The 27,376-nt window shown below is 34.3% G+C and overlaps 1 protein-coding gene across 1 annotated transcript; it reads left to right on the top strand.

Annotated features, from left to right (window-relative positions):
* The first annotated feature begins 885 nt into the window (after positions 1-885).
* Positions 886-24,794, top strand: LOC126968213 (protein yellow-like). The gene is made up of 8 exons (XM_050813076.1): positions 886-1,005; positions 3,741-4,176; positions 6,412-6,533; positions 8,633-8,859; positions 16,701-16,815; positions 19,409-19,489; positions 22,696-22,806; positions 24,582-24,794. The coding sequence occupies exons 2-8, from the start codon at positions 3,747-3,749 to the stop codon at positions 24,720-24,722; spliced, it is 1,227 nt and encodes a 408-aa protein (XP_050669033.1). The 5' UTR covers positions 886-1,005; positions 3,741-3,746; the 3' UTR covers positions 24,723-24,794.
* The last annotated feature ends 2,582 nt before the right edge of the window (positions 24,795-27,376 follow it).

The raw sequence follows: 27,376 nt of genomic DNA, 5'->3' as shown, positions 1-27,376 counted from the left end.
AAATTTAATATACACGCTTTAAATCTAAGAAAGTATTTTGAATACAAAGATTTAGGTTAAATAGGTAGTAGCAATATGCATCCATATCTTATTTATAAACTACAACTTATATATTTTCTTTTTCTTTTTCGATTATATAGAACAACAATCCTCCTTTGTAATAGTAACACAAAAAACCAAACTGGAATCAACTTCCTTATGCGGTGCATTCCACTTCCTGGACAATGCGACATGGGTTCTTTTAAAACTGCCGAATACACTTTTATAAATTCAAATGCAAATATATTTTATTCAAAATAGGATTCAGAATCACTTATTGAACGTCAAAAACTAACACCCATTCAAAAATGACTGCCTCAGACCTGAGAAGAAGAGGCGCAAGAAACTCAGTGGGCTTTTTTTTAAATATAAATACGGATTTCAATGTGATATCGTACAATAAACATTTATAATTAAAGAACCTGAGGGTGTTCGCTTCATTCCCAGTCTGTGGTGTCATTAAGAAAATTGTTTATGGTATAGTAACCTTCCCCATACAAACGTTTTTTAACAATTCTTTTAAATTTCGTAACACATTTGTTTTGTACATTTTATGGGATCATATTGTAGAAGCATATACATCGCCCAACAAAAGACTTACTAACTCGACCCAACTGAGTAGCAGGCATAACAAGGCTGGCAACGCTCTTGTGAATCCTCTGATGTTCCAAGGGAATATTGGCCGCGGTGATCACTTAATATCAAGTGACCAAAACGCTAGTTTGTCCTACATAAAACCCGCACCCATTATATAGGTTTTAGTTTTGGAACTTGACAGTTTCCCACATTCACGAGATAAAGTCTACATCAACATCCTACGAAAGGCGGCTATTATTGTTGTTTGCGCTTTAAATAGTCTATTAATAAAAAGGCTTCACAGAGCTCGGCTTGCTCAGTCAGTGCTGCGAGGACCGCGAAACCAGTCGCGGCCTGTTGCGTTACTTAACAACGTCATTAACAAAGCATGTAAGTCTTCAACAACTTAACTTATTATTACTACATCTACAGTATAATTGAGTCAATTTCACAAGTGACTTATGAACTTTTGACAATGTTATTTACATATGGAAGTTACCTTAAAACCTATTTTCCAAAATAGAAAAATTTTCATGTCTCTAGAACCTATATTATTCTTGCATGTACTTATTTTTCATACAATTCTGTTTTTTTGTTTTTAATAAATGTTAATTAATCGAATTTGATTAATTAAACTGGGAATTACAGTATCTTTATAGTGATACTTTTGTTATTTAATAAATAGATAGAACTCATGTTATTTTGTTTTAAGTAAGTAGTTTATTTTGGATTTTTTTTAAATAGGTGTAATATTGTTCTCAATACTAAATACACATTGGTAATTTATAGTAATCTTATACTTTATGATACGAGAATATTTCTTGCATACATTCTCTTATTTATCAAATTCAATAAAAGTTTCGGATTTTCCCGGGGACTTTCCGTAAATTTAGCTTTAACAACAACATCCTGTTATTTGAACATTTGATATATTAAGCCTTATTTGTAAGTATTTCAAAGATGATTTTTGATGTTTGTCCCAATAAATATAATAAAAGGAAAGCAAATGATAATGAACATCCAATCAATGTTAAATAAATTTAATTTAGTTTCACCAATTAATTACACTTATTTGCAATCGTAATTATCGCGGTTGACTTCCTACATCAGAAATTCCGTCAACTGATTCACGCCAGTACAAGTTATTACTCGAGGATTTAATATTACACTTCCACGTGGTTTTAATGTTAAATGTTTAAATTAAAAATTCGGATGGGTCAAAAAATGGATTGGGTGTTCAAGTGAGCGCGTATTGGGGTAACCATCCGTCCACCATTAATCCGGACACGTCCGGCCCTCTACTGTCTTATTGACAAACGCAATGAAAAGTTACTCCAAGTTTATAATTACTTTTCCCTGTCATATATTATGTAGTGACAAATGTATGATCAAAACAAAAAGTTTGAAACTTGGAATAACTTTACTTCCTACCCTTATAAATAACGCAGTAAGTCCGGCTTGTCTGGAATTCATTTTTAATTATATGGAATAAAGTAATACATATTTACTAATATCAAATGCGTCTTTACGAGAAACGAGATCAACTGAAAAGTCCGAACTTTTATCAAAATCTCAAGCTTATTGTCAGGACTTTTTAAATTATACATAAATATATAGTATAAGTAAAGTAATTTGACATACTTAGAAAATTATCATTGGAGGTGGGTATTAAGCTTATAGACAAAAGGTAGATTTTTGTTAGAACACAAAAGTTCAGTGGGAAAACAAAAGAAGATCGGTTGGTAACGCATTGAAAGGATGCTGCAAAAGCAATAGAATTACATGAAGGAGGCCCTTACCCATAGGGAAGCCCACGTTTGCTAACTAAGCCAATCACAAGCACACAGAATCACTTAAATCTTATTGGCTAATATCTTTACTAAATAAGTTTGAGATAAGATAATAAGAAGAGAATAAGATTTGAAATGCAATAATTAAAAAGTTAAAATAATTGATGAAATATAAAAGTCTCAGGAGTTCTGATTGTGAACAACATTGACAATGTATTATACTTATAATATATTTTCATTAATAGCTAAGTTTTTAGTATACATTCTCGTTGGCCTCTATTTACTTGACCTCTACGCCTTGTGAATGCAATTGCTTCGATAGAAACTTCTTTATAAGGATCGGTAAAGTCACGTATTTGTAGAACTTGCCGGCCATTAAAATGCATCGGATAGCGTATTCAAAACCACAAGTAACCTTCATTCGATACCTTAAAAACTTCCACTACCAACTACATTGTAAGGTTGAAATTTAACCATAGAGTTTTTGACGGATATCACGCTATTCACAATTATAGCATGAATAAGTTTCTATTAAGGCGACACTAAATGCCAGCGACCTTGAGCGATATGAGTTTATAGAGAGATATATTTTCAAAATTCTTGAGTGGAAAACAGTTTATATGCTTACAATCCTCGTTATTCATTACTAATCTGAATAAATATACCCACACAAAAAAGTAAAGCTATAAGAATAACTTTCTGAGAGTTGTACTAAAAAAATGCGTCATGCCGTGCCAAAAAACTTGTTTAACTGCAAGGAAAAGTGGTAGTTCAAAAAGGCTCTGGAGTGAAAACTATAACCAACAGCAAGCATTAGAAACCTACAAATAAGACTCAAGTATATGTGTAACAGGATTAAGTAGTTCATAGCTCGAAATGCTATATTTTCACCAAAAAACTTGTCTAAAACACCTTGTTTGCATGTTTTCTGCTAACTCTTCGCCTTAAGTACTTCTCACTTAGGTATATCTATTGTGATACAAAGTAAAAACATGAGTGTATATACACACTTATTTTGACTAACTTCTGAGCTAATCTATCGAAGTTTATTGTGTTGTGAAACATATATTGTCACAGTTCTCAGGCCTTCTGAATAACTAACGGCACCGATTTCTTGAACTAACAGGATACATTTACGTAAATAAATATCAACATTGCACAATTGAACTTGTAAAAAAAACGGAGATTTATAATTATTGCGATAATTAAATTATTCTTTGTTAAGTTAGTTCGCTTTAGCTCATTACATAAGGTGACATCAAATATTATAATTATAGTTTCATCACAACATAAAAAAAGGCCAAATTTGTTCACACTCATTGTTGATTGTTGCAGATTAAAATGCGGTCACTACATCTTCTTATTGGATTGGCTGTTATTATCACATCAAGAGCAGCTACACCTGAGTTACGTTTCGCATGGAAACAAGTCGATTATGTTTGGGAAACCCCAGAACAAAAAGAAACAGCTGTTAAGGATGGCACTTTCGTTCAAGCCACCAATTTACCGCTGGGCTTAGCGAGGTGGAAAAATAAGTTATTTGTGACAGTTCCAAGATGGAAGAACGGTGTGGCGTCATCTTTGAATTATGTAGATGTAGACGGAGCCCAAGATCAGCTACTCAAACCTTATCCATCTTTAAAAGATAATTTAGTACCTGACACTGCTAAAGAACTTCCATCAAACAGTTCCATCATTTCAGTTTTTCGCGTATTTGTTGATGCGTGCGACAGACTTTGGGTCATGGACTCAGGATTAGCTGATATATTAGGTAAGAGAATTACTGTTTCTTAATACATACTTCGGAGTTCGAGCAGCAATGATAGTAAAAACGCGAAAAGATTGCAGTTTCTGATATTCGCCTACATGAAGTCGTGGTAAACGATAAAGATTTATGTCTTTTGTTACTACGTGCTTATGTAACGGTTGAAATATGTTTTCTATAAGGAAGACATTTTACCGCGTTCCGATCCCACTTCTGAATAAGCACAAGAGCATTTCAATTTAAAGTTAAACGACACTCTTCATGTTGATGTAAGTAAAAATTTCTCCGATTGCTAAAAGTTGAATATCACTTAAGCAAGAATTCGATACAATAAATAAAACGTACTTACTTATTTGACTACCTTGTAATTTGTAGAATTTTCAAGAGGATAAAATTAATGTTAAAAAATTATTATATTCCTAATTGTTTCTGACTTAATTGGAAACTCCAAAATTATCTAAAAAGTTTGTTTTAGTTGCATTTAACTAAATGTGCATTAATTTTATGCAAACTTTACCCGATATGGTGTCACGAATGGCCTACAATTTGGTCTATAACAAATAAGTAAAGCCTGTTCTGTCTTAACACATTGTATTGTTATTGTTCATAATTACCACGAGGGTAACTATATTTAAGTACAGATACAAGTATTTTTGTAACGAGACATGATTATTACAAACATTGACCATCTATAATTTGCTACGTAATTATCTATGTGCGCTTCTTTATAATGCTTTTTATATAATTATCACTTTGCTGATATATCTATGTGAGATAAAGAATTATTCTAATATTTTATGGACAATACACTTAGTTGTAAAAACTATTCCGAAGCAGCGGTAGTATCTCTACTCTCTCTATTTTTGATCTTATGTCATAGACATCAAAAACGATTTTGTTGAAATTTGGTATAGCGATAGACTAGAGTTTTTTTTTTATGAAAATAAGGGACAAGACGAGCAGGACGTTCAGCTGATGGTAATTGATACGCCCTGCCCATTACAATGCAGTGCCGCTTAGGATTCTTGAAACCCCCAAAAATTCTGAGCGGCACTACAACTGCGCCTGTCACCTTGAGACAAGATATTAAGTCTCATTTGCCCAGTAATTTCACTAGCTACGGCGCCCTTCAGACCGAAACACAGTAATGCTTACACATTACTGCTTCACGGCAGAAATAGGCGCCGTTGTGGTACCCATAATCTAGCCGGCATCCTGTGCAAAGGAGCCTCCCACTGGTTTGTTTTTGTTAGTTTGGGAATGGACATAGGCTACATTTTATCCCGGAAAAATACATGCCTCCCGCGGGATTTGTGAAAAACTGAAATTCACGTCGATGAGCTATAACTATACATATATACTAGTATGTTTAGTTTGTCATAGCAATCTTCCTCGAAATAAGATTCAAATAATATATTATGTTGGGAAGGGGAGCGAAAACGGGAACCGGTATTGTAATAGGACATGAGATAATCTTCAATTCCAAACTTACATAGAATTTTTATAAACCCTTTATCTACGCGGACGAAGTCGCCGGCATCAGCTTGTAAAATATATTACCTGTAACTAGACGTGATAATTACAATAATTAAGTACTGATTTATAATAAATTTATAAGTTATTATCTATGTAGGTACTAGCTTAGGCGACCAAACACAGGAAAATAAAGAACTAAGAGATAAAACACTTCAAGAACTCTAAAAATTAAAAAAACATTAAGAACTTCAAAACTCAAAAAGTATGATGTAATATTTTTTTTCTTATTTATATTACAATAAAACTTAAAATGCAAATTATCAGATAAGTACATAATATATTGAATATAATTTGTTAATTAAACTTGTACTTAGCTTGAGTAAATCCTCAACTATTTATGAAATAATTGACTTTCAACTCAAAGCATCTCAAGCATATAAACTTATATAATTTATACGTCTAGATAGACTGTGACAGCTGTGAACACGTCGAAAAAAATAGCGGTGAACCGTTAGCCTCTAATTTCAGCTACGCACGCACACAAAAACAAAGTGACTAACGTATCGCTAGTGTAAGCCGTAGCCTGCTTGCATGCTCTCTAAAGTTTACTACTTTACCTGGCCTGTTTACTTTAACTGCAAGAGGCTCCATCTAGATGTATAAATTTATATGGATTTGAATCTGACTTGAATCGATAGATACCTATAGCATAGCCACGTTCGTATATTATGTATATTTGTGTTTACGAAGCCATTTTTGTTTCAGGGTCACCGAACCAAGTAGCCGGACCATCGATCGTTGTATTTGATCTTAACACTGACCAACTTTTACATCGGTATTTCTTTAAGGTCACCGATATGAAAGAGGATTCGTTCTTCGCGAATATTGTAAGTTACTTCATAGTATTTGTTTACTTTGAACACTTGAATGGTTCATTTGTTGATATAATGTCTCCAAAGAGGATGTAAATACTACGTAATAAGAGGCGAGACTGCCTGAGTAACAATTGAAATTTTTCTTTAGTATGAAACGTCCAGTGATTTGAATTAAGGCGAAGGGTAAACAGAAAACATGCAAACAAGGTGTTTTTAGACAAGTTTTGTGGTGAAAGTATAGTATTTCGAGATATGAACACTACTTAATTGTGTTACACATATCCTTAAGTCTTATTTGTAGGTTGCTAATGCTTGCTGTTGGTTTTAGTTAATACTGCCGAGCCTTTTTGAACTACCACTTTTCTTTGAACTCATATCGCTCAAGGTCGCTGGCATTTAGTGTCGCCTTAAGTTTGAAATAGTAATTACAGTATGGCGATTGGCCACGAAGTATATTCCGGCTTAGTTTGAAAGCGAACAGTGTACATTTTGAAAACTAACGTAGTGGATTTCGGCTATCTCCTTTTTTACAAGATTATAGCTGTCATCTGTCAATCTGTCAATCACTGCATGTCTCATACAATCGAGTGAATCGCTTCTTTCTTTGAGAGTTTCACTAGGCTATGTGTCTCCTTTGGGTATTTAAAGTTTTTATCGTTTTATCATTTTACAGATGTGGTTTTAAATTCACAAGTAGTCATATAAATATATATGTGTATATATATATATATATATATAATAAAAGTAACTGTGCCACCGACACTATTTAAATAATGTTAAATTTCTATTTAATGTTAGGCTGAGATCGAGAGCATACTTAGACTTTGCTCAGACTTTACTTACGTAAAACTTAGCATAGTGTTAGTTTACCATAATCTTTTATATCGTTTATATAGTCATTTGACAGCTCGAATTATACTGAACTTAAACAAAGACAGCCCAATACAAAAGTCAAGTTCGCTTTTATCGATCTCGATCAAGTGTGATAAAAGTCTCAAACCTCAGTTTGATACCGCTCTAGGCACCACCGACAGAACTTCTTCGGAGTGTTTACACTGCTTTGACACTATCCCCTCCGGATATTAACACCTTTGGAAAAATAAATACGTCTGGCCTTAATGAATTAAATTAGGTGAAAGCACAGTCAAGCGCATTTTTAGTAAGCATTGTCAAAAATGGACTGACGATCTGCTCAAGATCTATCAAGGTATGCGTTGAATGAGGACAGCGCAGGACCGATCGTCGCATCGTGGAAATCTTTTGGGGAGGACCTTTGTCCAGCAGTGGACGTCTTACGGCTGATGATGATGATGATTGTCAAAAAGGTCAACTGTTCTTCCTTTATTCGCTTAGGCCTTAACAATAGGAAGTATACATCTTTATATATTATATATCCAATAAAATAATAAAATAAAACAGAGTAAAAAAGTGCGTGGGTGGACTAACGTAAGCACACAAGAAGTAATACTTCTTGGGCGTAATAAAACAAAATCCTTAAACAAAAATTTATTCATTGTGCTATTTTACGGTTGTAGAAAGAAAACTATTGTAATAAAGAAGTTATTAAATACAACCAATGAAAATATTATTATATAACCGCATAATTTAGTTTTATGTACTGTTTATTTAAATACAATAATTAAATTATATTTATACAATAAGAAATAAATGATTTTGTTTATTTTACAACTTATTCATATCGAATTTATTTAATTCTCCTCCATCAGTTGTGGTTCAGTAGACACACAAGTTACAAGAGTATTGGTAGCTGAAGTATAATACAAATGGTCTAGTTGACCAGCTAACGTCAGGGTGTCGAATTTTGGTGTCAAAATAAAAATTGACTAAGCTATGAAATATATACTAACAAGCACCTACCGTGTGGAAGCCTAAGGCTAAGGCGGTTGACAGTTCACCTCTACTTTGAGCAATTGCACACAAAGTGTCACACAAATCGCGAGTTAAGATTTAGCTTGTCACGCAGACTATCCTCATAACCTGGCTATTTTCATCGGTAGTCTAGAAGCAAGAGGCTCTTTTTAAGCGTATAAATTATCTAAGACAGCAATAACATAACTTGAGCTGACAAAATCTAAATCTATCTCTTTTAGGTTGTAGACGTTGATAAGGATTCATGCGACAGTGCCTTTGCCTACGTTCCGGATCTAGGAGGCTACGGTGTTGTCGTGTACAGCCTAAAGGACAACGACTCCTGGCGCGTGTCCCATCACTATTTCCATTTCGAGCCCTTGTCTGGTTCTTTCAACGTGAGTGGCATTGAATTCCACTGGACTGATGGCGTATTCAGCCTGGCTTTATCTGAACCGAGGGATAATGGGTAAGTGTATAATTTATATGTTACGCCTAAACACTGACTGTCTTTATTAATAAACTCAATGTAAAGTTACTCCAAGTTTAAAATAACTTCTCCCTGTAATGTTATTCTATAGTGACAAATTTAAGGTAAAGCCAATGTTTTAAACTTTACTTCGCGTTTATTAAGGACACCCTGAAAGCAGTCATTGAGAGAAACAACTTGTCCATAATAGGCACAATCCACATAATCCACATCACAAAGTTTGTTGTGACTGTCACAGAGAGACTACAAAGTGATATTCTTGGCTGCCATATTGTAAAACTACAACGTATAATATACATATACATAATAATTTATTGAAAACAAATAGGTACAGATACATCCTTAAACACAAAAATCAAAATGGACATAGATAGATAGAAATAAGAACATACTATGTCACCTTAAGCAGTTCCATTGCGTACACCTAATATCTAAATTTACACTTAAATTACACCTAGTAGCAAACTATCAGTTAACAAACTCCAAGAACTTAAAATTATACAAAATAAAAAATAAAGCTGACATAATTCAATTTAAATATAGACTTCGGCATAGTATAGCATACCAAAGCGAGATAGCTTATTATGCATATATTATATATTAGGCACGGACGAGTAAAAAAATAAGGACTCCGTGTCATCTTACATAACAGTGAGGCACCATATACAAGCCGATCGGCCGCCATTATGAGATTTGCCATCGTCTGTAACATATCAGTTTGCGTTGCAATAAAATATTTTTAAAAATGTCATTGTGCGTTGTGAAAAAGTGTAAAAACAATAATATAAAAGTATTTTTGGATATATGATTATCTAAGGGAGAAAAAATTGTGTAACTGGTATACCCCGTAACCTCACACACAATAGCACAAAGGTGCTTCATATCAATTCATATCAATCATTCAATATCACGGCGCGGAGCCTTTTTTTTACTACCCCGTGGTATTAGGATAGGTAAGGGACAATACGTAGTAAGTACTAAGCAATATTGTATTCTAATATCGTATAGGTTTTAAAATATACATTTGCAAACTAAATACATAATGTAATTTTAATTTCGTTATTTAAAGTAGTCACTAATTTTGGTTTGACAGAAACAATTCGATGTATTACCAATGTTCAACATAATTTAACTTACAGTCTGCGCTTTAATTTATAGAAGCTGCAATCAGGGCCGGATTTAAACTTAATGGCAACTCTGGGCACTGGAAAAAAATACTGGAACCGCAATACTGGAATTTTACTTAAACTTATAGCTTATATATTTTATTTTTGAAAGCTAAAATAACTAATTTATTGCAGAAACTTTATATGTTACCTATATATTCTATAAACATGAATTTACAAATAATGGATAAATTGAATTTCTTGAATTATCAATTTAACCAAATATTATTAATTTACAGAATTAATTAAGTATATTGAGCAATCTTGATAAGACTAAAAATTTTTTTTTCACTTTCAAAATTTTCCGCCCTAAAAAATTTGCGGCCCTGGGCACTTGCCCCAACTGCCCCTATTGTAAATCCACCGCTGGCTGCAATCCGTCTTAAATCACTAAGAGCTGATAATGTCTGGGCGATGGATAAAACTGAAGTCGAGTACACTTCGTCTTTATCATTCTCACTTAGGGCTATTTTTGTGTGTTATTCACATTCTCAATAAAAACTTAAATTGATTTAATTTCGTAGGGTGCCACATTGTCATCAATGGAAGAATATCCAGGAAAACCTTGTAGTATCAGGGATTCTTGTTCTTCTGTTGTTGCCGTATTGAAATGTGGATCTCCCTGACAGAGGGTGTGGGGGAGGGGACTTACACAAGCTAGATCACAACGTAAAATCAGTGTTTTCAGTGCAAAATTAATAGTATCTACACCTGTACTATTATACTATTGTTTCAAATAAATATAATCAATACTTGGTTGTGAGATAAAATGCTACAACGATAAATGCAATGCAGGAACGCAAACCATTGAGTTTGTTGTATATATAGTTCTCACAGTCTCTACTTTTAACAAACATACGGTTAAAAAATTATCATCAAGAAAGTTATTAAAAACTACCAACTAGGTTATATTATATCATAACGGTAAAGTTACAAGAAAGAAGTTTTCATTACTTTACTGTAAATGCCTTACAAATAAACTTGGTATAAAGGGTATGTTCCGATATGCACTGGTACCACTGTACAGTGTGACGTCAATTTAGTATACTGTGAAGCCGTTCCTTTATAGCCAGTTATACTGGTTACTATTTAAAACGGAACGCAATCCCGTATACTGTCAGCTGCATTTTTTGACGCAGTATTCAAATGGGTGTATTAAAGTTTTCTAGTTCATTAAAAAAAACTGTTGTTGGATTACTGTCAAATTAAAAATATTTGGGATTAAACTGTAGGTATTGTTTATAAATCGTTAGGCACTCGAGTGATTTTGACTGATCACGTGATAAAAGTACTGCGAGTACCTTACCTCGAAAACGCTAGTGCTCACAGTAGAATATGGCGGCGATTTATGACGTCGTATATTTCCCTAGGGTACTCCGGCAGTGTACTGGCAGTCCATAATGGAACGAATACAACGAACGAATACAGTGATAGCACTGCGTAGTGCTCGCAGTGCATATCAGAACATACCCAAAGTTATAACTAAGCATAAACAAAGAATATGCAAAATGTTTACAGTATCGTTGACAGCACTGTCAATACAATGATAATTATGAAGTTTTCCGAATGACAAGCAGCTTTGTAAATAAACGCGGGAAACGTTATACGTCCGAATTAACCAATAGTAAGCAAAATGTCTATATGTAAACATTTTGCATTTTTTTTGGTTTATGATTAGTTATAGATAACTATATGCCAATTTTATTTGTTAGGCCATATATGTATAAAATGAATGTCTGCATTATTATTATTAGTATTTACCTTATTGGCGAATTAATTATATATCTAAATATATATTACATGTCTTATGTCTCAAGGTGACGACCGCAATTATAGTGCCGCTCGGAATATTTGGGTTTTTCAATAATCTTGAGCGGCACTGCATATCAATTACCATCAGCTGATCGTCCTGCTCGTCTCGTTCCTTATTTTCATAAAAAAAAATATAGCGGTAGATAGAGTTACACTGGCATTATTAATATAATAACAATGTAGACTTAGATTAAGATTGGCCTCCGCCGTACTCCAACTAGATACCGCTACTACCTAAGAACAATAGCTTTTATATTTCGGTAACTAACCGTGGCTTGACACTCAATGGCATCTTTCGAAATTTGTAACTTATATGCTTCGTGTTATTTTACATTTAAATTAATAAAATACAAAATACTTATGATACGTGATCCCAGTGTCTTTCTTATTTCTTGTAGTATTATTTTTACAAAGTCTTACTACGCAACCCGACATTTTAGTTGCACTTATTAGCAAAGTATAACAAAACATGTGGCACGTCAACGTCACACATTGTTGAAGACTGGCTCGAGTACGCCGACTTGGACGTAGTATTAGTTGCCGTACTTAGCGACTACGCCTGCGGTATCTATTACTTACTTCAATACTCCGTTCAATTATTTGTTTTCGTGTTTGGGTGATTGAAAAGCTAAATTATTATTTATTATCTACAGCATACTAGTTGGAAATTAATATATTTCTATTTCTTCTATTTCATACCTTTGGTAACAATTATTTCAAATGACGTGAAATATGTCATGAAAAGTGGTCATACTGCCATTTCACGGCAAATTCCATCGACCACTATGTTCGCAAACGGCAATGTGAATGCCGTTCAAAAATTATCGCGATATTTAGTGGTAGTGATTACCAACATTATTGCATGATTTTTTATACCAACCTAACAGTATTCAACATTAGAATGTAGACTGTAGAATAGTTCAAAGCAAACTTTGTAAACACATTTTTAATATTATATTTCCTGCATATATTATTGGTCCACTACATCAATCGTAAAAACAACAGCTCGATACATTACCGATACTATTAATTAGGTTTGTAGTGAATATATGATAAGTACATTTTCTAACAACGGGTTCACACGGAGTGATTTTAGTTGATCAACTGTTGAATGGCTTGCGATTTGAACCATATGAACTTCGAACAGCGCGAATTTATCGCTTCAGCTAACTTGTTGAATGCCAACTGTCATTCAATACATCTGAACTTGTTAACATAAATATGTATATTTATTTATGCCTAATATAATAAATATGTATAGTTATTTTGCCGTAATAATTAAGTACCCCGCGCCCGCCTATCTTGTTGCTTCACTGAATTATTAAACGCGAATATATATTTCTGAGTCAAGAAAATATAAGTTCCGGCAAATCACCAACATATCATTTACTTAAACTTTCTCCGAAACACGCTGCATCTTATGGTATAAGTATAATTCCAATCGGTTCAGTAGTTTTCGCAGTATAACAGATTTTGACACTTAACATATAATTTAGTCATTCATTTTTATATGTTTTTATAGAAGCTCCTGTTAATATGAGTAATTTCAATTATTCACCTATAAAAACAATATCTTAAATACTCCCAAATTAAGTTTCTGCGAAATCCATTCACCACCCACCGTAAACGAATTATTTTCGAGATTATTCTCATAATAACATCAATTCTCATAAAATGTTCCAAATAAATTACTGAATTATCAGAATTTTTCAATTCGCCATCTTTGCTACCAACATTAGTTGAACCGATTATAAATTATCTTTTTTTTATGGAATAGGAGGACAAACGAGCGTACGGGTCACCTGGTGTTAAGTGATCACCGCCGCCCACATTCTCTTGCAACACTAGAGCGTTGACGGCCTTTAAGGAAGGTGTACGCGCTTTTTTTGAAGGTACCCATGTTGTATCGTCCCGGAAACAACGCACAAGGAAGCTCATTCCACAGCTTTGTAGTAAGTGGAAGAAAGCTCCTTGAAAGCCACACTGTGGAGGACCGCCACACATACAGATGGTGGGGATCTTATCCTAACTTGTGGTGTGTCGTGCGAAGGTGGAACATGTTCATACGAATTCGCTAGTTGGGCAACAAAATTTGTTCAACTAATCGCCCCGTGTGAGACCGTCATAAAATATGTTAACCTTGGTTCGTGTTCAATTGTCCATTCACAATTATTATTGTATAATTTGACAACTGCAATCAATGTTGTCAAATTATACAATCGATTATGTATTCATTCGATAGTAATTGTATGAATAATTACACTATCTAAGTAGTACCTGTAAAAAAACCTAGCAAGGTTATGTAGTAAAAATTATTGGTACCTACCTACCTAGTACTAAAAATATACAACATTCACGGCGTTTTTGAAAGTTTTTATTATTTTAGTATTTAAAGATGCAAACTTGAAACAAATATATTAAATGTTTTTATGAAAATAAGGGACAAGGCGAGCAGGATGCTGATGGTAATTGATACGCCCTGCACATTACAATGCAGTGCCGATCAGGATTCTTGAAAAACTAAAAAATTCTGAATGGCAGTACAACTGCGCTCGTCACCTTGAGACAAGATGTTAAGTCTCACTTGCCCACTAATTTCACTAGCTACAGCGCCCTTCAGACCGAAACACAGTAATGATTACACATTACTGCTTCACGGCAGAAATAGGCGCCGTTGTGCTACCCATAATCTAGCCGGCATCTTGTGCAAAGGAGCCTCCCACTGGTAAAAGGTAGTAATTACGAACCAACTTCAAGCTTTGTTTTAAAATACTTTAAAACATTGTTTTAAAATAGGTATATAATGCATGTTTGAAGGCTGTTTTATTTTATAAAATTTAATTTTTTTTCACTTTTAACTTACCTATACGATAGTTGATTAACATAATCAAGTCCACAAATATAATTAACATTTGCATATACATACGAGTTTACATATCATAATTCTGAATACATTTGTGATTGTTTTGTTGTTGAAATTTATGTCTTTAAGTTTTTAGGACTACCCTCAGTTATTCGTCATAATATATTTCGTCACCAGATTCAATATTTTCAAATAGTGGACCTATTACTTACATCATCCAAAAAATACAGTCGAATTAGGAAGCATCTCTTTTTTTGAAGTCTGTTGAAAATAAATACATATATGCGTATTTGGATTGATTGGACAAAAACCGCATTGACGTTTCTATTTAAAAAAATGATGAATTATAATGAAGTGAAATGACTAACTACCTCGGAGGACCGATTAAATAGTGGCCACAGAAAGCTGAACCACATAATTAGCAGCTATCAATTTCGCAGATTTTAAAATCTTATACAAAATGATGGTCCTATAATTGACTTCGAAGATTGATTTTGAAAAGAGGCCAAGGCAAAACCTGTGACTTTAATGACGTTTTAACTTTTATATTACAACGCTCTATACTTAGCTACTGAAAACGTATAAAATAAATAAAAATATAATTAAAAAATTTACAAAAATTGTTCATTTGAAATACAAATTTCCTAACTTTATCATAATTACAGAATTAATATGGATACTTACGTATTGACATTATCTAATTAAAATTCAAATATTTTTATTCAAAATAGGATGTGATATCACTAATTGAAAGTCAAAACTACCCCCCATTTCAAAAAGAATGACTCAGGCCTGAGAAGAACAGAAGCAACTAACTCAGCGTGCTTCTGTTTTTTCAAAAACAAATTGGTTACAAAGTAATATCGTACAGTCGAACTTATTATTTAATAGCCTGAGGGCGGTCGCTCCATTTCCAGTATGTGATATCATTAAGAAAGAATTTTATGTTATTATATAGTAAGCCACACAAACGTTTTTTAATAATTGAATTTCGTAATACATTTGATTTGAACATTTTCTGGGATTTGTTATAAAAGCATATATACATCGCCCCACAAAAGACTTACGAACTAGACATAGCGGAGTAGTAGGCATTATAAGATTATGTCTGTTGCTGGTGTTAGCATTATGGTTAAGACAGTTTGTAGCTAATTCACTTATGTGCCTATGAACATACATTACATTATCAAGAATATATTGAGAAGCAACAGTCAAGATGTTAATTTCTTTAAATTTAGCTCTCAATGATGCATTAGAACCTCGGTTATAAATACCAAAAAATTTTTAACAAAAAAACAATCGACTCCAAAAATTACAATAATCGTAACTAGAATTAGATTTAATTAATTATATTGTATAAAAATACGCAATTATTTTTATACTTTTGTTATTTTTTTTTAATTTTTAGTGAATTTAAAGTAAACTAACTAACAATATGTCTAAATATGTGTAGATATACTAAATTTTTCAATGCAGCAATGAACGTAAGCGCTTTGCAATTTAATAACTACGTAACGGTAGATGACATAAATATCCTAATAGCATACAAAAGATTCGGCCGAGTATCGTTAATTTGGTCCTAAGAATGAAAGAGTTCCGTTACTTTGTCATAGATTCCATAATCAGAACTCACCAAACTACCTTTCAAGTATATCCTTTCCAATAAAAAAAGAATCATTGAAATCGGTTGGCGCGATATTGAGTTATTCGTAAATTTTTCATACGTATCGCAAATTTAAGTCTTTTTTGGTTTTCTCATGGATGCCACTGTCAGATCTGGACCAAATTACAATGAGACCACACGGGAAGCACGAAAATTTTTTTTTAAGTCGCTTAAATATACATAGACACTTTTAACGTTTGTAGGTACTAACTGTCAATGATACACATACAAACTTAATATATAGGTATTCGAACTCAGGACTCCTAGCTCCATATTTTAATATCATAAATTAATTCACTGCTAATAATGCTTACAGGTATCGTACGATGTTCTTCCACGCATTCGCCAGTACGAAAGAATTCTGTGTGTCCACGGAGCTGTTGCGTAACTACTCACACATTGACAAGAACGAAGCCTTCCATGATTTCAAGGTTTGAATACATTTCATCAGCAAGCTTATAATTTAAATTGTTAGTTCAGTCGTGTCGGTCAGTCTATCTATTGCTACTCTGGCCTTAGGATAACAAATAATTTATAGATACTTTTAGATAGAGTTTCTTGCTGTTAGACAACCGATAAAAACAGGCCAGGTTTAAAACTGACACGCACACTAAAGTTTAAAGTATTACCCCCTTATTCATAATAGTCTGTAAACTTACAGCATTGCTAACTCTGACTCTGTCTTCTTCTATTGACCTAAGTCAGAATGAGAAAAACACTCCTTAGCGGCTGTTTAAAGTTAGCGGACCATTATGAATAAGGGGGTTAAACATTAGTGTTATTAAAGTTTTTCGACGTTTTCACAGCTGGCATGTCTATCTAAACGATCTCAGCAAATAAAAATACATTTATTTTTTATGACGTAGTCTTTGACGATAAACAAGTACACTGACAATTGCCTATTAAAGGGTCGTCGAAGATGTCCGAGTGGCGTTGTGTATTCGTAGAAACTTTTAACAGTAAAGTTTTCGTGGCAGTAATGTTTAAAGTTTATTGTATACAGTCATAAGAAGCGCATTGATTGTGGTGCGGATGTCTCTTTCGCACATGTATTTTGTTTTAGAAATTGAAATGTAATTATTTAGCAAAATGATTAAAAGCGTCAAGTTAGTTACATAATTTAAATGACCACTTGAAATACGAATACTCCATACTTTTCAAGCTTAATGTTGTTATTTGGACAGTTTTTTACTAAACACTTTGTTATAACTTGGCGTTGTATTCAAAGCGCTGTTAAAACACAACTGAACGAAAACTCTGCCTAATAGACGCGTTGGCAGAGTTTTGCTTCAGACAGCTTATGAGCGTGGCTGTGAGTCTATTTGTTTATTGTACGTCAATTATAACGGAAGTCTCAATAAAAAATAAAAGAGAATTCTATTTGATATGACTTCCTTTGGCTTTTGGATCGAATCTATCAATTAACGTATTTCCATGGGAAATATAGTCACTGGTAGGTCTAGAGGTTACTTAAGCGACTTGATGTCGGTGTGTCTTCTAAAAAAGACCATAATCTGTAGTCCTAGGGGTTCAGATCTGGGCTGGATGAAAGCCATCCTTAAGCATTTACAAAGTCCGTAACGTTGACTTCCCAGCCAGGGGTAGTTGGGTAGTTCATACCTTGTCACCAGGTGTAGAGTATATCTAGAACTTTCAGTGGCTTTGCAACACGATCTAAGAGTCTCATGATACACTTGATTATCACTCCATTTTCACAATAATAAAGCATTGTGACTCTTTTATCAGTCACCGAATCATGACATGCACTAATCAATGTCAAGATAGATTTAAATCCGCGCTAACAAAGTTACGGGCACACCTACTCTATGTAATATATTATAATATATATTACGCCATACCCATTACAAAATATGTTCTCGCAGAAGAGTAAAGCTATATTATTTTATACAAGTTGAGTGCTATATGTGCTTACAACTTGAAGTTATAATGCTTTTATGATATTAGCTGCTAAAAGCTGTTGAAAGAAGCAAAAATATGCATCAATCATAATATAATGTAGACTATATAACTTTGTCCACACCTCTTAATATTTATGCGAAATTGGAATTACATCTATCGAGTAGTTTTTGCATTATGCCCGCACATACATACAGATAAACGGACAAAACTATAAAATATCTATAGTTTAAATACTTTGTCGTATTCGGTATTGTTTGTAGTACAAAGGGCAAGAATTCATTTTAGTAAAATATTAATTGTACAGTTTTTAGTTTGTTACGATTCTATCATATGCATAGATGTAATCACAACCAAATGTAACACACTTACAAATGATATTGAAAGATTAAATAGGTAGTAATAAGTACAACCAAGGATCAACAATTGTCGTAGAGCTCATCAACTTTTTTCTACCTCATTATAACGCTCGTCGTTATATAGAATAACTCAAGCGTATAATGTCAATTATAATGAATGATATTGATTTTATGTGCATTTCAATTGGAATGTTCTAGAAACAAATAGTATAAGCAAGTATCCATCTCTAATCTGTGGTAGAAGCGTTATAAAATTTCTCATCAATTTACAGACTTGTACCTTTTATATAACTTTATATTTTAGTGTCCTCATTTCGTTCTTTTTTTGTGTTTATTATATTTTTACTATTTCATTAGTATAATTATTAGTAAAATAAATAGTAATAGTAGATTTAACTTTCTCAATTTTTTAATATAATCTGTGGCTATCGGTGCTGGTGGTACATGTTATGAATGTGTTTTAGTTAGGATCTTTAATAATCGCTGTATAAAAACATAAAAATTAAAGACATGATCGTATTTGGTACGGCCGAACTATCGGACGCGAATCGGACCGGTATATTGCATTGTCCATCATACAAAATTATTTTTATTACCGTGACCATGTGCTTAGACTATTAAAGGAGTCAACTAACGTGCAGGGCGTGACGTTATACTGAACGATTTTACTGGCAACAGCGCTAACATCAATAGAGCTTTCATATTAAAAAAATAAGCAAATAATTAACAGAAATATAAAACATTTCAGTTACTTGGCGACCGCGGGGCAAACACTCAAGCATCAGCCAGCTTCTACGACACGAAAAATCATGTTCTATTTTATACACAGGTATGTATTATTACACAATATTTATTAGCTTCACCTGTATATATGTTTGTTTGTAACCGACTCATTTGGGCGCGATTTTGACCCACTTTAAATGACCAGATTTCGTTCAAACTTCGTAGATTTATCGAGGACCGATGACAATACATTAATTTGATAAAATGATTCCATTTTACAATTTTTTCATCTGTCGTCGTTAAGGCAGGATTTGATGTTAATTTTAAATTTCAACCTTTATCTTGTCAACAAATTCTTGTTTTTTAGTTTTTTTAAGCTATTTTTATATGATACTAGCTGACCCGACAGACGTTGTTCTGTATATAATAAATAAAATAATGTTTTTATATGAATTTGTCAATAATATATCATAACATCAAAAATTACTTCGTAAAATATGCACCCTGCTGTCGTAATGAAATTGTTTCACAGCAGAACTGTCAAACCGTGCGTCAATAAATTCTCTCATAGAAATTATGTATGGACACATCAAAGGAAAAACAAATTTGTTGTTTTTATTTAATTTAGCAGCATTTTCCTATTTATTCACCTTTTAAACCTTCTCTGGACTTCCACAAATAATTCAAGACCAAAATTGGCTAAATCGGTCCAGCCGTTCTCGAGTTTTAGCGAGATTAACGAACAGCAATTCATTTTAATATATATAGATAGATAGATAACATTCGAGAAATAATACGATACACAAATAGGTACAATCTTTAGATATGTTTAGTCGATGACATTTGCTCGATGCAAATCGACCTTCACATATGAGATTAATATGTGACCGGTAATGCATTTAATATTCTTTTTTGATACAACAGCGATAATTTCTGATAAATACAATCTGGTGAACATTTTTTTTTTAAATATGAGAGGGGGCAAACGGGCAAGAGGCTCACGGGATGGGGAGAGGTGAGGCAACCGCCCATGGACATCCGCAACAACAGGTGTGTCAAGAAATGCGTTGCCGGCCTTTAAGGTGGAGTATGCTTTTTTCTTGAAGGTCCCTAAGTCGTATCTGTTCGGGAAGACCGCTGCCGGTAGTTGATTCCACAAAGTGGCTGTGCGAGGCAAGAAATTTCGAACAAAACGCGCGGTTGTGGAATGCCAGACGTCTACGTGATGCGGATGGTACTTTGCACGTAATGTCTGGTGGTGGAATTCGGCCGCTGGAATCAACCCGAACAGCTCCTCTGAGCACTCCCCGTGATAAATGTGGTAGAAGATGCAGAGAGAACCCACATCTCTACGCAATGCTAGAGAATCAAGCCGATCGGAGATGACTTGATCTTCGATGATTCGAGCCGCTCTTCCTTGTATGCGGTCAAATGGAAGAAGCTGGTACTGGGGAGCACCCGCCCAGAGGTGAGAACAGTACTCCATGTGAGGCCGAATTTGCGCCTTATAAAGTTGCAGGCGGTGGCTTTTAGTGAAGTACTGTCTCGCCTTACTGAGTATACCCAGCTTTATTATTATTAATGAATTATTATGAATAATAATAATACTTATTTATTATAACTAAGAGGCCATTATAACTAATAAACAGCCATAATTCTTTATTTAAATAAAAATTAAACAATCAAATTTATCTGTAGCATATTTTTTATTAAACTCTGCCTCACAGCTTTGCAAGGCTCAAAGGCTCAAGATTTTGTCACATTTTTCAAATTTTTTGAAGTAGGTACTAATTCTACAATTTTAGTAAATGCTGAATCGCTTGCACTTCTAACATTACTAAAATATTTTGGTTTGTCTATTTGGATTTTCACGGAGCTACTAAAAATATCTGGCTTTTGCTTTAAGTATCCTAATAATATGCTAACCTCACAAGTATATAAAGTCGCAACTAATTATGTGTATAGTTATGAAATACAAAAACTTACTATCGGATTCATTGATACCAAACCAAAGAGGTTTTATTCTTAACTAAGTAACATCTAGAGATGTTAATTCAATTGTTCTTACGATAGTCGTACTAATGGTTACATAAGAAATGTTGGAAAAGTAGACAAAGGTCACAAAAACAGTTTTACACACGCAATAAGTTTTGTAAAGAATTAAAATGGCTGCTTAGATAATATCAAATTAATACATCTAGCGAATAAAGAACTGTCCCATGCCAAGGGCGTTAGATTGGATGAAACGTTCAATTTTTGAAAGAACTACGCTATAAATAAGTCTCTATGTCTATCTCAGAGCTTTTACTTTTAACGGTTTCGAATTTGATTGCTTGATGTAAGTAATTGCAGTGAGACAGTCTCAAGCGTTAGAAGAATTGGACTTCTTAAAGAGATGCTACGTTTACCTACGCATTAAAGGACCACAATAACAGGGTATTTGTAACTGGATTTCATCTGCACTATTATAGAACCTCTGCAATCTCTAGAGGCCTAGGATTGAGAGGTGTTTGTTTATGTCTGCAGTGTCCTTTTAGTGTCCTGGTTAGAATGAGTAAGTTTTTCCTAATTAGCCCTAGTGAGTCATGCGCAGCCTTTTTGTTGAAGGCTTGGATTAGGGTTTTGGAATAGGTTAAACCCATAGCTCCAGTGTTTATAACATCCTCATGATGTAACAAGACTTCTTGGGACACCACAGAAGGGTTCAGGGCCAAATTGTGGGTTATTAGCACCAAATCTTGCAAGTTCGCCAGCGCATTCATTCCCTTCGGTTCATGAATCCTGGAACCCATCGAAGTGTAACTCTGTTTATTTCGCCCAGATTATTCAGTATAGTGCGGCAGTTGTCTACAAGTCTTGAGTCTGTTTTGTTTGAGTCAATAGCAGACAGAGCCGCCTGACTATCTGTGAGGATAAAAATATACTTGCCAACGTAGCCTTCATTCTAGAAAACGGAGGCAAGGTTTCCCAAGTTGACAGATTAGCCAAATTTGGGACACTCCGTAGATTCCACAGCCAACGTGAGATCTCTACTTTGATCCATCGGTATACCTTTAAGGCACCCGTAACTTCCGTTCTTTTTATTAATAATAAAATAAAAAAATCAGTGTATATAAAACTCTCCATAAAACATACGAAACAGCAGCAACATTTTTGATTAAACTTTCAGGCAACCTTCAGAATAGCCTAGCGAGTGATTCTGTAAAGTTTGGTAGCTAACTTATCAACAGAACATTGCGCTATTATAAGAACAAGTCTAATTTAAGGATGGCCGGTTATAACTAGTATTTACGTATATGTCTCTATTTCTAGGTAAACCGAGATGGAGTCGGCTGCTGGAATTCAAACAAACCGTACTCACCAGAAACGAATCCATTGATTATTAATGATCCGGAACTGTATGAGTTTCCAAATGATCTCAAGGTACGTCTTATAACTTTTTATGTAAGAGGAGAACCAAAGAGCACGGTTGTAAACAGAGTTGTTTACAAAAACATGTTTCCTTTTTTGATACTAACTAGACTGTACGAGAATATTCGAGACTAATTCTTGCTTACTATCAGCACCCTTGGTTCGTTGACTCATTCAGTATCTGAGCCATAACATAACATAAAAGTGAACATACATTCATTTACCAGTGAGAGGCTCCTTTGCACAGGATGCCGTCTAGATTATGGGTACGGGCTCTTATTTCTGCCGTGAAGCAGTAATGTATAAACATTACTGTGTTTCGTTTTGAAGGGCGCCGTAGCTAGTGAAATTACTGGGCAAATGAGACTTAACATCTTATGTCTCAAGGTGATGAGCGCAATTGTAGTGCCGCTCAGAATTTTTGGGCTTGTCAAGAATCCTGAGCGGGACTGTAGTGTACTGGGCAGGGCGTATCAATTACCATCAGCTGAACGTCCTACTCGTCTCGTCCCGTATTTTCATGTAAAAATAACATTCGGGACGATGGCCATATCAAACGATATTAGTGTGTTATTGGTCCTGTAGTCCTTACACGTAACAATATTATGGTGTCTGTTTACTTTCTTGACCAAACATCACAGTACAGTAATAGAACAGTACTTTAACTTCATACTAGAGCTCCCTAATCGACACACGCACACATATACACTATTTACACGGCTGCTAACTAATCTTGGGAAGACAAAACTATAGAGTGCCACGCCGTACGCCGCTGTGACTGATCGCTGTCCGTTTTAAATTAGCTGCGCCGCGCCGTCCGCGTCGTCAATCTTTTTGTATGTACCAACCCTAGCGTTCCGCCCAGCCGAACGTATAAATTTCAATTTTACGCTACTGTTCTACTACTTGTTTTGTGCAAACATTCTCCCATTCTAATTCACATTTGTGAACTTCAATAATTAAAATATTTAGATTTATTCAAACAAAACAAATCTGATAACTATATTTACAATACTATGGCTACATAAAATTAAAACTATCATTACGTGGAAGCGTACCAAGAATACAGGCAGTATTTCCGCGTTGGATAACTAGGCTGGTCTGCCAGCGCTTGGGGTTCCAGTAGCCTTGTTGAGGCGCGAAGATAGTACTTTGTACATTCTCCGCTCCTCTGGGCCTCACGGGCCAAGTGTCTCGACACCAAACGGCACAAAGATGTATGACTCACTGAGACCGACATATTTGCGACGCTTGCTGTCTTCGACAGTCGAAGCAACACCAACACCAACTGACGTAACTTGGACATGAGAAGGAGCCCGAGTGTCGACGCAAGTCGCGTCCCATACCAGTGACCTTCCTTGCAGCCAAAGCCAAAAGCGTCATTCCATCAGGATGCTTGCCATCGCGGCGGGTAATTAGGCTCTAAAACAGCTGGTATATTAAGAGCGGCAAATGCGGATGACTTCATTAATGCTGGCGTGACGACTGATACGGCCTGCCGATTTTATTCAGGATAACCGGGGACGCCCAAGAGCATCTACCTGAATGCCACATCTACATTGATGTGGTTCATTCAGTTTGATACATAGCCGGAGTGATACGCATATTGACAATGTCATATTGTTAAGTAGCATTCCAATCGGTGTAGAAGGAAACGCTTGTAACCAAAAGCTTGGCTCATTTTGTATCACGGCCAAAGCACGAGCACACTCTGTCAGTCAGCAGTTCTGATCAAAAGATCATCAAAGGCTTACTTGGAAATTAAAATATATTTAATGATTTTCCAGGTTGACGATGAAGATACTCTGTGGATTCTTAGCGACAAGCTGCCCCGGTACATGTTCAAGTCTTTAGACGCAAACGAAGTAAACTACAGAATATTTAGCATCAACGTTAAAGATGCGATTGCTGGGACCGCCTGTGAATGATTTATTTGTAACTGTGTACTATGTACACCTGTATGTATTAATGTAATTTTACGTAATAAAACCATAAGTACATTTCTATCTTTTCATTTTGTCTCCCTAAATGTCAAAGCGATATGTTTTCTGGATGAAGGAATCCAGGATTCGTGGTCGATGGTCGTCTGTGGATTCATGCAGTTCATTCTGAAGACGCTTACGTCGAATGGCAGATCATTCGGTCATTTCTTCAGCTGTATCCATTCTGGCTTCTATATAGTCATTGTTATGAAAGGCCTCGGTCGTCCCGCATATCACGCGCTGTTAATGTCTCAAAGGCCAGAATTTACCTAACCCCTATATGAGAAAAAAGATAAAATCATGAGAAATTGATATTTCCACGTAGAATCTCTGTGTATCTAATACATAGCCTAAGGCTCGATGCTTGTGGTCGATATACGTTCGGGCAATGCCTTTAGCAATAAATATTTATTAGTACAAGAGCCTATAGGTAGTAAATTTAACCATTCGACTAGTGTAGCGTGCCAACCCAAAATGCGGGTGATAGAAGGTAAAGAAATATGCTGTTAATTAATAACATTAAAGTATCATTTTATATTTTTTTCGTTTATTTAGTTATTATAAGACATAATTGTATTGGGATATTTATAATAATAGAAATAAACATAGGTAGTAAAAATAATTTTCGTCGAATCACGGCCTCTGGGCAAGAACTCATAAAAATCTAAGCTGCAACGTATTAGACAAAGAAGCACACTTAAACAACTCGATCAACAAAACCTAAAACTTAACAAACTGGACTTAAAAAAAACTACGTTTAAAAAACAAACGACTTCTAAAACTGCAAAACATAAAATAACTTAATAAAGATTTAATTTAATATATCTCTTATGCCAACCTGATACCTTTAAAATTAATAAAATACTACCTATTGATAGAATTTATACCGGTACCTGCCCGCTTGGATTGTTTTGTTCTAGACGAAGCAATCCCGCTCAAAGTCACGCATGGAGAGTGTAGGTACCTGCTATTACATTTGACTTGGCACCATAACTGCATCTGGCATCGTAGAATATGAGGAGGTGCCTACTAATATTTATTATGGTTATATTGTATTCATTATAGATTTACGGCGTTACAAATAAACTTGGTATAAAGAATAAACCAAGAAATTGACAAATGTTTAAAAATATACATTTTGCTTATGATTGGTTTATTCGGACATTATTATAATGTGTTATTAATAAACGTGAAGTAAAGTTACTTTTAATTTAAATCTTTTGTCTTTAATATTAAGTACCTTTTTCTCTACTGAATTACATGACAGGGAGAAGTAATTTTAAACTTAAGTAAACTTGAGTAACTTTACATCGCTTTTATTAAGGCAGGTAACGTTTCCCGCGTTTATTTGCAAGGCTGACTGATATTCGGAAAACTTCAGAATTATCATTGTATTGGCAGTTTTGTCAGCGATATAATCAATATTTACATATTCTTGGTTTATTTATTTATTTAATTCATATAAGAAGACCAACAGAGTACTAGAATCTATATTTATAAAAATGAATTGCTGTTCGTTAGTCTCACCAAAACTCGAGAACAGCTGGACCGATTTGCCTAATTTTGGTCTTGAATTATTTGTGGAAGTTCAGAGAAGGTTTAAAAGGTCAATAAATATGAAAATGTTCGGAATTAAAAAAGAAAACAACAACTTTGTTTTTCCTTTAATGTGTCCCCTGTCGTTCAGAAATCAAATTTAAAGAATACTTTAAAATGAATAACTAATTAGAATCAGAACTTAATTTTAGCTACCAATAGTTAGTTGGTAGAATAACTATAGATGTTAACTATGATGGCAATACAACGTTTGCTGGGTCAGCTAGTTATAAATAAAAATCTAATAATGACAAAAAGTCAATTAAAGGTTCTCACGGATAGCAAATTATTATTTTAAAATAATCACGAACACTTAACTTAATACTGTCAACGATAGTGGTAGATATAAGTATGGTATATTTAGTCAAAGAATTCGTGCGAATGTGCCTGGCCGATGCTACGCTTGTGCAGAATAGATCAAAGCCTACTCTCCTATCAATTTTATTAAAGTTACTGCTCACTCGCGACGAGTAGGAATTTCGCCTGTATTTAGTTTTCACTAATGTTGTATGTATAAGAGGATTGGAACGCAAAACACTAACAGGGGTATTTAATTTTATCGAACTTAATAGCTCGGGACAGTCATTTAAATTGGAAGTAATTTTCAAGAGGAAAGATATATCTGCTATTTCTCTTCTCATACAAATATTCTAATGGTTTTCTGATTTAAAAGAAATTGTGGGTCGAAAAGATAAATACTTATTAAATTTTAATTGTTATTCTGAGGTACAACTTTACACCAAGTTTACTTGTAAAGTCGTCAGAATATTGTAGCGTATATAAATGACTGTGCGTGCGTGTATGCGGCCAACGCCGCGGGCTACTTCCACAATATGAGCCACGATCTACTAACTATAGTTTATATCCATATTCGGTATCAGTTATAATTATCTAGTATTTGTTGTGATTAAATCAAGTACCTGATATGAAGATAGACAGCCAAGACCAGTCAAAGTACAAGTAAAAGTAGTGGGACGTATTTATTAGCATATTATCAACTCAGA

This window comes from Leptidea sinapis, chromosome 15 (assembly GCF_905404315.1).
Source record: "Leptidea sinapis chromosome 15, ilLepSina1.1, whole genome shotgun sequence".
Lineage (NCBI taxonomy): Eukaryota > Metazoa > Arthropoda > Insecta > Lepidoptera > Pieridae > Leptidea > Leptidea sinapis.
Note: the sequence above shows the minus strand (reverse complement) of the source record. Positions and strands in the feature narration are given on the sequence as shown.